At 64.2% G+C, this 13,705-nt stretch overlaps 1 protein-coding gene across 4 annotated transcripts in view; it reads right to left on the reverse strand.

The window, feature by feature from the left end:
- Positions 1-395: 395 nt before the first annotated feature.
- PLEC (plectin) overlaps positions 396-13,705 on the reverse strand; it is a 54,939-nt gene continuing 41,629 nt past the window's right edge. For 3 of the 4 annotated variants that reach the window (XM_087825541.1, XM_087825542.1, XM_087825539.1), the window contains exons 26-32: positions 13,151-13,289; positions 12,694-13,050; positions 12,525-12,608; positions 12,278-12,382; positions 12,093-12,191; positions 7,847-11,227; positions 396-7,767 (exon numbers count right to left, since the gene is read on the reverse strand). In XM_087825541.1, the coding sequence (XP_087681667.1) occupies positions 1,549-7,767; positions 7,847-11,227; positions 12,093-12,191; positions 12,278-12,382; positions 12,525-12,608; positions 12,694-13,050; positions 13,151-13,289 (10,384 nt within the window). In that variant the 3' untranslated portion in view covers positions 396-1,548. The remainder of the gene's footprint in view (positions 7,768-7,846; positions 11,228-12,092; positions 12,192-12,277; positions 12,383-12,524; positions 12,609-12,693; positions 13,051-13,150; positions 13,290-13,705) is intronic. The other variant, XM_087825540.1, reaches the window with a different exon arrangement.

The following is a 13,705-nucleotide window of genomic DNA, read 5'->3' on the forward strand; positions in this document are numbered from 1 at the left end:
TCGACAGCATCCTTCTTAGGAGGATCCCCTTTAGCTGACAGGAACTGACTTCCCTCCATGCAGTGGGGCACAGTCAATGAGCAACAGACAAAGAAGCATGTGACACCCCCCCTCACAGCAAGTGCCAACCACGAACCCAGCCTAAGGGGCTGAGCAATGGCAGGAACCTCAGGAGCTGGCCTGGCCCCACCCTGCTCTCCACCTTGTCTTCTGCTCAGGGCTCTGTCTTGGCTTCTCCTGCCCGAGACATGTGACCTCAGGGGAGCGTCTGCCAAAGCCTGGCTCCTCCACCCTGGCCAGGATACAGTGGCCAAGCTCTGAGCCCAGGCCTGCAGCATCCATTCCACCCCAACACACACCTGACCCCAAGACAAAAGAGTGAGGCGAGACCCACAGGAGGGGTGGAATTGCTTTTATTGGGGTGGGCACTGCAGGCCCACCCATGGTCAGGTTAGTGTTCTGCCCTGAGGCAGCTGGAAGCCTAGCACCTCCACCCGCCTCCTGCCTGGGTTAGTGGAACATGCAAAGCTCAGTAAGAGGGTGGAGGCAGGGGTAAGAGCCACCAAGGCCAGGGGCTGAGTAGAGCAGGAGGGGTGGCACCAGCTGGGCTGCCTGAGTCAGCACAGACAGTCCATCCGGCATCCCTGGGCCCAGTGAAGGGCTGAGGCTCCCTGGGAGAAACAGGCAGGTGAGAAGCACCCCAGGCAGACTCCAGAGGCTCAAGGGGCCATGGGGCCCACCAGAGAAAGACTACAGAAGCCCCACCCATTCCCAGCCAGGGACAGCAGTCCCAGCTTCAACAGGAGGGCCTCTCACCCCAGGCCTGGGTCCTAAGGGCCCAGCATGCGAGGCGGACACAGAAGGCACTTACTAGGAGCTGAGGCTGAAAGACAGAAGCCAGAGGCCTGGGGTTGCAGGAGTGTCAAGGACTGGAGGCTGGAGACTAGAGACTGGGGGCAGCCTGGGCCAGCTGGTTCTGCAAACTGGACCCTCATCTTCCCATGGGGAAGGAGCTTCTCTGGGCAGACTGGAAGAGATGGCTGACCCAGGATCCTCTCCCTCCCCACATGGCCCACTGAGCCAGCAGGTCAGTCCTGGAAACATGAGAAAATGCTGGTTCTGAGGGCCCTGTTAGGGACAGGTGTCCCTGCTGCCCCGAGCAGCTAGGATTGGTGGTTGGTCGTTGGGCAGGGCCAGCCTACAGGGTGGGGGACCTCACCCAAACAGAACCCTCCCTGGGAAGACAGGAGGGCTGGGTTGGAGGCCCTGCTCTGGACCCTCCAAGGCACCTGGCTGTGGTGAGTGGCAGGTAGAGAGGAGGAAGGACCTGGTGGGTGAGGTGATCAGTGGGGCTGGACTGGCCCTGTCCCCCAAGACACAGGGCTGTCTGGACAGCACACACATTAATATATTAGTCTGGTCTTTTTGGTTAAACTTTAGGCACCGCTTGGGAGGAAGACACCTTTAAACATTAAAGAAAAAAAGACTCAGAGCCTGGGCGGGGAGCCTGGCCACATGCAGAGCAATAGGGTCGGGGGCAGACAGGCGTCAGGCCGTGGCAGACTCAGGGCCCCCCAGGGAGGTTGTGGGCCCCGAGGTGTAGCGGCGGCCATAGCCTGAGGACGAATAGGAGGAGGAGGAGAAGGTCATGGAGAAGCCGGAGCCAGTGGCATCGAAGCTGCCCCGGCGGGAACCAGCGCGCGAACCAGTGCGGGAGCCGGAGCGGGAGCCGGCCGTGGAACCGGAGCCGCTGACACTGTAGGGGCTGTAGTAGCCCTTGCTAGACTGAGCGGCAGCCTCCAGCAGCCGCAGCCCTGTGCCCTCCTCCACCATGCTGCGGTCCAGCGCATCCTTGTAGGAGATCTTAAGCTTGGTCTTGGGGCAGGTGAGGTACTTGGAGTACGCACCCACATCGCGCAATTTCTGGGCGGTGCGGGCATCCACTGTGCCACGCTGCAGGGCTTCATCAAGGGGCACACGGCCTGGCGTGTCTGGCTCAATCAGGCCGCCGGTTAGGTACTGCACCTCCAGGAAGCGCTGGCCTGCCTCGTAGTAGAGCCAGCCTTTCTTCAGGGCCTGGGCGGCCGACATCTTGGTCTTGGTGCGCGGGTCCTCAAACCCATTGAAGGCCTTCTGGGCCAGGTTGATGCGATCCACCATGATCTTGTCCACCAGGCCCTTGTTAACGGCATCAGTGACAGGGAAGCGTTCGCCGGTGCTGGGATCGATGATGCCTCCGGTGCAGGCCTGAGCCTCCAGCAGCCGCTGCCCCGTGATGTTGTCCACCAAGTTGCGGTGCATGGCCTCCGTGATGGACACCTTCTCCAGCGTCTCTGTGTCCAGGATGCCAGCCACAGGGCCTGTCTCCTCAGTGGGGTCAGACCAGGCGGCCAGCTGGGTCCTGGGGACAGCAGGGCTGACAGGGTAGGAAGAGGAGGACCCTACCGAGGATGAGCGGGAGCGGAAGCCGCCGGCACTGCCCGAGAGCATGTCAGCAAACTCGGTGATGGAGAGCGTGCCAGCGCGGTACTGGTCTAGCACAGAGCGGTCGATGAGGTTCTTTGCAATGGCCTCATCTATGTCATACTGGCGGCCGGAGCGGCGGTCAATGATCATGGACTTGACCACGCCATCCGAGGAGGAGATGGTGATCTCCTCCCACTCGCACTCCTGCTCCGACAGCTCCAGGTACGTCGGGTGGTCAATGAGGCCCTTGCGGTAGGCCTCGTACACTGACATCTCCTTGCCCGTCTCAGGGTCCACGATCACCACGCGGCGCTTGCGAACCGAGGACTTTGAGGATGTCTTCCGCTCCCGCTTCTTCTCCTTCAGTGGCAGGAGGCATAAGCCCGTCTGGGGATCGGTGATGCAGCGCTCCATCAGCTGCAGGTAGGTGAGGTTTTCCTCTGTGTTGGGGTCGAAGAAACCCTTGGTGTCGTCACTCGGGTCTGTCAGGATCTCATTCATCTCCTCGTCAAAGAGGCCGCGCTTGTAAGCCATCTGCACGGGCAGCCGGTGGCTCTCCTCGGGGTCGATGATGCCGCCCGTGGCAATCTGGGCCTCCAGCAGGCGAATGCCGTGGTCCTTCAGGATCAGGCCCTTCTTCATGGCCTGGAAGAGGGAGATGAGCTTCCCAGAGTAGGGGTCCTTGTAGCCAGTGACCGCACGCTCTGCCGACAGCAGTTTGTCCTTGAACTCAGGGCCCACGATGCCCATGCGCACGGCCTCCTCCACAGTCAGCTTGAGCCCCTTAATGGGGTCGATGACATAGCCAGTGGCTGCCTGGGCCTCCAGGAGCTCAAAGGCCGTGCCTGGACGGATGATGCCCTTCTTCATGGCCTGGTACACTGATAGCCTCTCCTTGGTGGCATCAACAAACACACCAGCAATACAGCTGGTGCCCTCAAGGAACTTCTGCAGGGTCTTGGTGACCTCCTCCACAGAGGCCAGGCCCTCCTGCAGCTGCCGGGCAGTGGCCTCATCCATGACCTGCGAGCGCACCAGCTCCTCCACTGTGATCTGTTTGCGCAGCCCGCGGAAGGTCAGTCTGCGGGTGTCTGAAAGCGGCAGGAGCAGCTGCCCGCTGTTCTCGTCTCGGCGGCACCGCCGGAGCAGCTGCGTGTAGCTGAGGCGCTCGTCCGTGGAGGGGTCCAGGTAGCTGCGCACCTCGCTGGGCTCTGACAGCTGGTCATACGTGTCCTTGTTGAGGTAGCCGCGCTGATAGGCCACCTCCAGCGGGAGGTGGAAGCCCAGGCGCGGGTCCACGATGCCACCTGTGGCCAGCTGGGCATCCAGCAGCCGCAGGGCCTCCTCGGCAGGGATCAGGTCCTTCTTCATGGCCTGGAAAAGTGAGATAGGCTGCTCTGTGTAGGGGTCGCGGTAGCCGGTCACAGCCCGCTCGGCCGACAGCAGCCGGTCGTGCAGCTCAGGGCCCACCAGGCCCTTACGCACGGCTTCATCCACTGTCAGCCGCTCGCCCTTCACTGGGTCCAGCAGGAAGCCTGTGGCCGCCTGGGCCTCCAACAGCAAGCGGGCCACCTCTGCGCTCAGCAATCCCTTCTTAAGGGCCTGGTATATGGTCAGTGTCTGCTGGGAGCCGGGCAGGTAGACGCCGGCCACACAGCCCGTGCCATAGAGGTAGCGCCAGGCAGACTCCGCCTCGAGCACCTCACGGAGGCTCTTGGTGCCTTCCCGGAGCAGGTTGTAGGTCTCGCGGGAGATGACCCGCGCCTCGTACAGGTCCTCAGCGGTGAGGCGGCGGCGCACGTAGTCATAGGAAGCGAGGTTCTGCTGGCGGATGATCTCAGTCTTCTCGATGATCTCAATGATGATGATGATCATGCGTTCCTTGGTCACCCGGCCAGCCTGGAAATCGGCCATCAGCCGGGTCCGCTGCTCCTCAGGGATCAGGTCCGACTGCATTACCTCCCACAGGGACATGGTGGAACTGCCTTGGCTGCTGCTGCCCGGGATGTCAATCTGCGTCTCCTCAAATGCCCTCCGGGTCTCCTCCTCTGTGTAGACCTGTGTGGTCTCCACCACCTCCACCTTCTCTGCCCCCTTCAGCGGCAGGAGACGCAAGCCAGTCTCGGGGTCCTCCACACAGCGCTCCAGCAGCTGCATGTACGTGAGGTTCTCATGCGTGTTGGGGTCGAAGAAGCCCTTGGTGTCGTCGCTCGGGTCCGCCAGGACGCGGTTCATCTCCTCGTCGAAGTAGCCGCGCTGATAGGCCACGTGCACAGGGAGGCGGTGGCTGTGCACAGGGTCGATGATGCCGCCCGTGGCGATCTGGGCCTCCAGCAGGCGGATGCCGTGGTCCCTGAGGACCAGGCCCTTCTTCATGGCCTGGAAGAGGGAGATGGTGCTGCCTGAGTATGGGTCCTTGTAGCCTGTCACAGCCTTCTCTGCCGACAGTAACTTCTCATGCAGCTCAGGGCCCACAACGCCTGCTTTCACAGCCTCATGGACGTATAGCCGCTGGTTCCGCACGGGGTCCACTAGGAAGCCAGTGGCCGCCTGGGCCTCAAGCAGGAGTGTGGCCGTGCTGGGCGTGAGCAGGCCTCGCCGCATGGCCTCATAGATGGTCACCTTCTCCTTGGAGTCCTCCAGGTAGATGCCAGCGAGGCAGCCACTGCCCTGAAGGAGCATCTGCACGGAGTCCACCTCCGACAGGTCCTTGACTGACGTCTTGCCATCTTTGAGCTGCTCAAATTGGGCCTTGCTGAGGACCCCGGAGTCCAGAAGCTCGCTGGCCAGCACTGGGGCGCGGAGGCCACTAAAGGAGAGCCTCTCCCGCCGCAGCATTTCTACCTCTTCCACGATGGTGATGAGGATCTTGATGACCTTCTCCACAGTGACTTTGCCCGTGCGGAACTGTTGCAGCAGCTCCCGCTGCTGCTCCTCTGTGAAGTACTCGGAGTGGATAAGCTCCCAGATGGTCACTGTCCTGCCCTGGAAGCTGCCCACAGGGACCTCAACCGATGCTTTCTGGAAGGCCTCACGGGCCTGGAGCTCAGAATAAAGTTCCTCCTGCCAGGCCCGGGCAGCCTTTTCTGAAAGTGGCAGCAGGCTCAGCCCTGTCAGCGGGTCGAACCGGCACTGCTGCTGGAGCTGGCTGTAGGTGACCGGCTCCCGTGTCCTGGGGTCGCAGTAGGTCTTGGCATTGTCCCTGGGCACTGACAGGGCTTCGCTGGTCTCCTTGTCCAGGTAGCCCCGGGCATAGGCAACATCCAGGGGCACACGGTGGCTCTTGCTGGGGTCCACAATGCCTCCTGTGGATAGTTGGGCATCCAGCAGACGCAGACCCTGCTCCTTGGGGATGAGACCCTTCTTCAAGGCCTGAAACAGGGACACGCTCTGCCCTGAGTATGGGTCTTTGTAGCCTGTTACAGCCTTCTCAGCTGACAGCAGCTTCTCATGCAGCTCTGGCCCCACCAGGCTGGCACGTACGGCCTCGTCCACAGTCAGCCGGGCGCTTGTGGAAGGGTCAATGACATGTCCAGTGCCGGCCTGGGCCTCCAGCAGGGCCACAGCGACCTCTGGCTGCAGCAGGTCTTTCTTCAGGGCCTCATAGATGCTCAGCTTCTGCCCTGCTTCTTCCAGCCACACGCCCGCGATGACATTGGTGCCCCGTAGGGCCCGTCGCACCACATCCACCTCAGCAACTTCTTGCACTGAGCGCTCGCCCTGCTGCAGCTGGCGGTAGAGGTCACGGTCGATGACCCTGCTCTCCAGCAGCTCGGCAGCGGGAACCAGGGCACGCAAGCCCTCAAAGCAGAGCTGTCCCTTCTGTTCATGCTCCTCAACCACAGTGATGACGATCTTGATGATCTTCTCCACGGTAACTTTGCCCGTGCGGAACTGGCGAAGCAGATCCCGCCGCTGTTCTGCTGTGAAGTACTCAGAATTGATGATCTCCCAGATGGTCACTGTCCTGCCCTGGAACTTGCCAAATGGTGTGGACACAGTGGCTTTCTTGAACACGTCCCGGGCCTCCGAGTCTGTGTAGACCAGCTCGCCACCCTTGGCAGCCTGATCTGTGAGCGGCAGGAGGCAAAGACCAGTCTCAGGGTCCTCCACACAGCGTTCCAGCAGCTGCATGTAGGTGAGGTTCTCGTGCGTGTTGGGGTCGAAGAAGCCCTTGGTGTCGTCGCTCGGGTCCGCCAGGACGCGGTTCATCTCCTCGTCGAAGTAGCCGCGCTGGTAGGCCACGTGCACGGGCACGCGGTGGCTGTGCACGGGGTCGATGATGCCGCCCGTAGCGATCTGGGCCTCCAGCAGGCGGATGCCGTGGTCCCTGACGATCAGGTCCTTCTTCATGGCCTGGAAGAGGGAGATCTGCTCCCCGGTGTAGGGATCCTTGTAGCCGGTGACCGCGCGCTCTGCCGAAAGCAGCTTGTGGTGCAGCTCGGGGCCCACAACGCCCTCCTTCACAGCCTCGTTGACAGTCAGGCGCCGGTTGCGCACAGGGTCCAAGAGGAAGCCTGAGGCCGCCTGGGCCTCAAGCAGGATGAGGGCCGTACCCGGGCTCAGCAGCTGCCTCTGCAGGGCAGCGTACACACTCAGCTTCTCATTGGCTGGCTTTAGCAGCAGCCCTGCAATGCTGCTGCGACCCTGTAGGTAGCGGCGCACATCCTCCCGCTGCGCAAGCTCAGCCACCGTGGTGCGACCCTGTGTCAGCCGCTGCAGCTCCTCCATGCTCAGGATGCCCACGTCCTGCAGCTGCTGGGCTGGCACCTTCTGCCGCAGGCCATCAAAGGCGTACTCAGGCTGCACCTCGGTGGCCAGGCCATCAGGTGCATCCTGGCCGTTGGGCAGGGCTTTGGCGGCCATGGCCTGCGAGGAGGCAATCTCCTCCGAATGTGCCAGTGCGGCCCGGTGCTCCTCCTCCAGCCGCTGTAGCCTTTCACGCAGTCGCTGGTTCTCCTCGGCCAGCAGCTTCTCCTGCGCCTGCCGCTGCTGCTCCAGGCACTGCAGCTCCTCCTGCTTGCGCCGCACGCCCTCCTCAGCCTCGCGCTGCCGCCGCCGGGCTTCCTCCATGCTGGCCACCAGCTGCTGCTTCTCCTGTTCCATCTGCTGCTGCTGCCGCTGTTGCTCCTCACGTAGCTTCTGCGCCTTGGCCACCTCGTCCTGGAACAGCCGCTCTAGCTTGGCCTTCTCCTGCTCGATGAGGCGCTCCCGCTGCAGCAGGCTGTCCTTCTCAGAGAGGAAGCTCTGCTGCAGGGCCTGTGTCTCCTGCAGCAGCTGCTCCTGCTGCACCGTCTGCATCTGTGGAGGAAGAGGGCGTAAGGGACCTCGGCCTGGGAGACCCCCACCCACCCACCCCGTGAGCACGAGGGGCCAGTACCTCCTCGGACTTAAGCTGTAGCAACCTAGCCTCCTGCTTGAGCTTCTCCTTCTCACGCTCCAGCTCAGCAATGGCCTCCCGCAGGCGCTCAGCATCATGGTCACTCTGTTGCCGCTGGATCTCCAGCGTTTGCACCAGCGTCACCTTCTCCTGCGTGGCGAGCTCCGTGCGATGCAGCTTCTCCCCAATGTCCTCCGCCTGCTTCCGGAAGCGCTGGGCATCCTCCTCTGCACGGGCCTGTGCCCGGCTCATCTCTGCCACACGCAGCTTCAGGCGTTCGGCCTCGGCGCTCATCTCCAGCTGCCGCTGCCGCTCCGCCTCCAGGGTACGCTGGAAGCCCTGTGTCTCCTGTGCCAGCTGCTGCGCCATCTGCTCCTTGTCCTCCTGCAGCCGCCGGGCCTGCTCCTGCGCGAGCTCCTTCTGCTGCTGCAGCAGCTCTGCCTCGGCCTTGAGTCGCGTGGCCTCCTGCACTGCCTGCATCTTCTCCTTGAGCATCTTCTCGGCCAGCGCCCGCTGCTGCGCCAGGTCCTCCTCCGCCAGCTGCCGCAGCCGCGCTGCCTCCTGGGCGGCCACACTCAGCCGCGCTGCCTCCTCTGCCACCTGTTTCATCTTCTCGGCCTCCTCCTCCAGGAAGCGCTGTGTGTTGTCCTTGTCGCGCAGGATGAGCGCACGGTTTTCCGCCTCGATGCGCGCTTTGAGTTTGCCCAGCTCCTCCATCTGCACCCGCACAGAGAAGAGCTCCTCCTCCACCTGGCTGCGCTGGCGGGCGGCCTCCGTCACCTCCGCCTTCAGCCGCTGCAGCTCCTCGTCCAAGATGCCTTTCTGGTGGTCCGTCTCCTCCAGCTGCAGCTTCAGAGCCATCAGCTCCTGCTCCACCTGCGCCTTCTGCCGCAGTGTCTGCTCCGCAAACTTCTTGTGCTTCTCCATCTCCGCGTCCGCTGCCTGCTTCTGCCGCAGGGCCGCCTGTTCTGCCTGCGCCCGCCGCTTGGCCTCCTGCTCGGCTTCCTTGCGCAGCTTCTCTGCAGCAGCCTGTGCCTGCGCCCGGGCCTGCGCCTGCTCCTCTGCCGACTGCTTCAGGCGCTCCGCCTCCTCCACCTGACGCCGGGACTGCGCGGCCTCCCGCTCGGCCTGCTCCCGCGCCTCCTCTGCCTGCTCCGCCGCCCGCCGCGCGGCCTCGGCCTCCGCGCGCAGCCGCTCCAGCACGCTCTGCTCCTGCTGCAGGGTCTGCTGCAGCTCCTGCTCCTTCTGCTGCACTGCAAACACGTGCGCCTTCTCCTCCGCCTGCAGCCGCTTCTGCGCGGCATCCTGGGCCAGCTGCAGCTGCCGCGCTGACTCCTGCTCCGCCCGCTCACGCAGGCGCCGAGCCTCCTCCACCTTGGCCTTGAGCCGCTCCACCTCCTCCAGTGCCACTCTGCGCTGCCGCGCCGCCTCCTCCTCGGCCGCCAGGCTTTTCTGCACACGCTCTTCCGCCTCCCGCCGCCGCTGCTCCTCCTCCGCCGCCAGCTGCCGCTGCCGAGCGGCCTCCAGTTCCGCCTGCTCCTTGCTGCGCAGCGTGTCCTCCGCGTTGCTCCGGATGCGCACCAGCTCCAGCTCCAGCTCCGCCTTGCCTGCGGTCGCCCGCTCAAAGCTCGCCTTCAGGGCCAGGATCTCCTCCTCCACCTGCCGCCGCTGCCGCAGCGTGTCCTCCACCAGCCCCTTCTGCCTCTCCAGCTCGCTCTCCGACGCCTTGCGCAGCTGCGCCAGCCGCTCCTCAATGTCGGCCTTGTGCTGGGCCGCCTGCTCCTCCAGCCGCCGCCGGTGGAAGGCCTCGTCTTCAGCCAGCCGCCGCAGGCGCTCGTTTTCCGCTTCCTTCTCCTTCAGCGCGATCTCGGCCTCTGTCTTGAGCCGCGTCGCCTCGCCGATGGTCGCCAGCTTCTCGGCAAGCACCCGCTCTGCCTCCGCCCGCTGCCGCGCGGCGTCCTCCTCCGCGAGTTGCCGCTGCCGCTTGGCCTCCTCGGCCAGCGCCCGCAGGCGGGCGGCCTCCTCCGCCAGCTCGCGGAACCGGCCCGCCTCGGCTTCCAGCCTCTGCTTGGACTTCTCGCTGGTGGACCGTGACTCCTCCTCCGCTCGTGCCTTACTGGCCAACAGCACCTCCATCTCTGCGCGCACCTTGGCCAGCTCTGCCTCCAGCTCCTGGCGCTTCTGCGTGGCCGCAGCTGCCTCGCGCTGCAGCCGTCCCAGCTCCTCCTCCAGCAGCAGCCTTTGCTGCTCGCCCTGCTCTGTCTCAGCCCGCAGACGGATGAGCTCCTGCTCTGCAGCCAGGCGCTGCTGGGCGGTGCCCTCCGCCAGCTGCCGCTGCTTCTCTAGCTCCCGCTCGGCCAGCTCCCGCTGCCGCACTGCCTGCTCCTCTGCCTTGCCCCGCCGCCGGGCCTCACGCTCCGCCTCTTCCTTCTGCTTCTCGGCCTCGGCCTGCGCCAGGCTCTTCTGCTGCGCCACCTCCTCCGCCTGCAGCCGCAGCCGCAGCGCCTCGTTGGCCTTCAGCTGCCAGCGCTCCAGCTCCCGCTCGGCCTCCTCCCGGGCCCGCTCGGCCTCGGCCTGCTGCTGCGCGTGCCGCTCGGCCTCCTCCCGCAGCTGCGTCACGGTGACGTGCTCTTCCTGAAGTGTGCGCTCCAGCTGAGCGGTCTTCTCCGCGAAGGAGGCGCGCTTGCTCTGCAGTTCCGCCGCTGCGCTGCGCTGGGCAGTCTCCAGGGCTACCTGCACCTGGCGGGCTCGCTCGGCCTCCGCCTGCCGAAGACGTCGGTCTGCCTCCTCCGCCTGCAGCTGTAGCTCCTCTAGTGCCTGCAGGGCCCGCTGCTTCTCACGTGCGGCCTCTGCCTCGGCCGTCACGCGCAGGGCCAGCTCCGCCTCCGCCTGCCGCTTGCGCTGGGTCTCATCTTGCACCTGCCGACGCAATCGCTCCGCCTCCTCCTGCGCCTGCCGCTTCTGCGCCTCTGCCTCCTCCGCCCGCGCACGCAGGGCCTGCAGTTCGCCCTCAGCCCCGCTGCGCTGCCGCTCAGTGGTCTCCAGTTGTAGGCGCACCATGCGGATCTCCTCTTCGATGCGCAGCCGGCTGCGTTCAGCCTCCTCTGCCTGCCGGGCCTTGGCCTGGATCTCGGCCTCCGAGCTCTGCCGCAGGTGTTGCAGCTCTTCCTGTATGCTGCGCTTCTGCTGCTGCGCGTCCACCGCTGCCTCTTCCCGCCGCACCACCTCCTCCTGCATGCGCCGCTGGAGCTCCTGCGCTTCCCGCTCTGCCTGTGCCTTTGCTTGTGCGTGTGTCTCCGCCAGCTGCCGCTGCTTCTCCAGCGCAGCCTCCACCTCCGCCAGGCGCTCCCGCTCCTCTGCCCGCTGCTGCTCAGCCAGCCTCTGTGGCCGCGGCAGAGAGAGGGAGAGAACCAGAGAGAGCGGTGAGTGCGGAGCAGCCACCGGGCACGCAGGTGACAGGGCACCACCACAGTCCACTCTGACAGAACGATGGGGGAATCAGGGAGAACGGAGGTCACAGCCCGGCGAAGGAGGGAGCGTGCACCCGCCCAGGGCACTCGGGGCAGCGAGCACAACCTGGCCCCAAAGTGCTCACCAAGCCCGGGAAGGAGGCTCAGGCATCCTTCCCTCTTCCCGCAGACAGGCGACGAGACAGAGAGGGAGAGAGAGAAAGAGCAAAGCAGGAGGCTCGCAGGGCCCCTGAACCATACCACCACGTAGGCCTGCCTGAGCACCATGAACAAACGTGACCTGGATCCCAAGGTGGCCATGGTGCGACAGCAAGTGCAGACCTGAGCCAGCTCAGAAAAGGAACACAAAAGCCTGCAGCTCTGACCACAGGAGAGAATGCAGGTGGGCCACAGGGTAAGGCACCCAGGAGGCAAGAAGAACAGGAAAGCTGGGAACCCCACCCTGCCAAGTCACCTAAGTACACCCTGGCTGGCCCATGGCCTAGCACCCCCAGCTCTTCCACGGAAGTGGCCATGACAGTTGGTGACACGGAATCCTGAGGAGGACCACCAGTGAGAGCCGGGGGACAGCCCCGCTGGGCCAGGGCAAGGAGAGGAGGAAGGGGAAGTGCCGCCACCCTGGGGGAGCAGAGCAGCGCCAGCCAGGGCGGGGCAGGCCGTGCTCGGAGTGGGGCGCTGGAAGCCTCAGGCAGCAGGGAGTGGGGAGCTGAGCTAAGTGGTGACGGGCAAGCTCCCAGAGGCTGCATGTGGGCAGCAGGATGCCCCCCGGGCCATACCTCCTCCTCCTCCATGCGATGCAGAGTCTCACTGATGAACTTGATGTACTGGCTCGTCAGTGTGGTCAGCTCGCTGTAGCGCGTGCGAAGGTCCACGTACTGGGGGCAGGAAGGTGGCAGCCAGGGTCAGCCCTGCGCCAGCCATGGGCCCACGAGCCTCTCCCATCCACGTTCCTCAGCCTTACCTCCTGGATGACGCTCTCAGACCCTGACTGGACCTTGGGCTTCTTGGCCGGAGAGGCCACCGGCTCAAGCTGTGCCTTGTATGTGACCAGCTGGAGCTCATAGTCCTGCAGGGAAACAGTGGTAAGCCACCAGTCTGCCCTACCCGTTCCCTGGCCCGCAGCCAGGACTGCGCTTGGGGCCACCCCTGGGGATTTCAGGCCCCAGGACACCACCCAGCGCAAGGATAGCAAGAGGCAAAAGCCTCACCTTAATGGCGTTGATGTACTGCTTCGCAAATCTCTGGCACTCCTCCACCTTTTCTCCATGGCGCTCAATTTCCTCCAGCAGCGCCTGGGGGGAGTATTGGTCAGCACGATCCATGCCTCCACCCCACCCCCATCCCCATCCCACTCCAGCCACACTGGCCCAGGACTACCTTCTCTTGCCGCAGCTGCTCCCGCACGGCCCGGCTATTGGCCAGAGGCACGGCCTGGATTTGCTCCTGCCGCTGCTTGGCGTCCTGCAACCAGGAGCCGAGCGGGTCTGCACTCTCTCGGTAGTAACGCAGCTGGCGGCCCAGCTGCTCGAGCTCACGCTGCCGCATGTCAGTCTGGGCCAGCACAGCCTGCCAGCGCTCCAACAGCTGGGCCACTCGCTCACGCCAGCGCTCCACCTCCACGTCCCGCTCCCCGTGCCGCTGCTGCAACCGCTCCCCCACCTCCTGCGCCCCGCGCAGTTCGTCCCTCAGGGCATTGAACACAGGCTGCTGTGCCTCCGCCTGGGCCCGCAGCTTCTGTTGGGACCAGAAGGGTGGGTGCTATTTCAGTCCAAGGCCCTGTTGCTGGCCCTTAAGCCCCCTGACCCTCCACAAGGCAATGGCCTGACAGCAGTACCTTGAGTGCAGCCTTGGTGGCCTCGAGCTCTGGGAGGGTGGAGGGCACAGCCTGGGCCTCCTTGAGCTGCTCCTCGTGGACCCTGAGCACCTCCTCAGCCCCCTGCGTGCTTCGGATCACCAGACTGATAGTCTTGAGCCTGGGGGGAGGGCAGGGTTCAGAGCTGGGAGTAGGGGTGGGCTCCGGGTAACAGTAGCCTGATGCTGTTGCTATCAAACCAGAGCCCCAGTGGTCAAAGGGAGAGAATGCTTGGGGACCTCTGGGATACAAGGATGCTTCAGCTGCTGCCTGAGTCCTGGAGGGAAGTTGTGCTGGCCAGAGGAACAGCCAGCTATACCTGTGGCCTGGGAGCTCTCAGCCTTCCAGCCCCAAGGCTGGGTGAGAGAGACACATGTCAGCTTTTGTGGAAAAAAAAATGTGGGTAAGGGGTAGACGTGTTGTCAGCAATATTGTTAGGGACTATGAAATGACATGTCAGAAACAAGGACGTCAGAAACAGGCTTGGTGAGTCGGAGATGGGATGGAGAGGAAGTAGGAGGGAGGAGTTCTCACTCC

The sequence above is a fragment of the Miniopterus natalensis genome, chromosome 16 (genome assembly GCF_054644295.1).
Source record: "Miniopterus natalensis isolate mMinNat1 chromosome 16, mMinNat1.hap1, whole genome shotgun sequence".
Classification (NCBI taxonomy): domain Eukaryota; kingdom Metazoa; phylum Chordata; class Mammalia; order Chiroptera; family Miniopteridae; genus Miniopterus; species Miniopterus natalensis.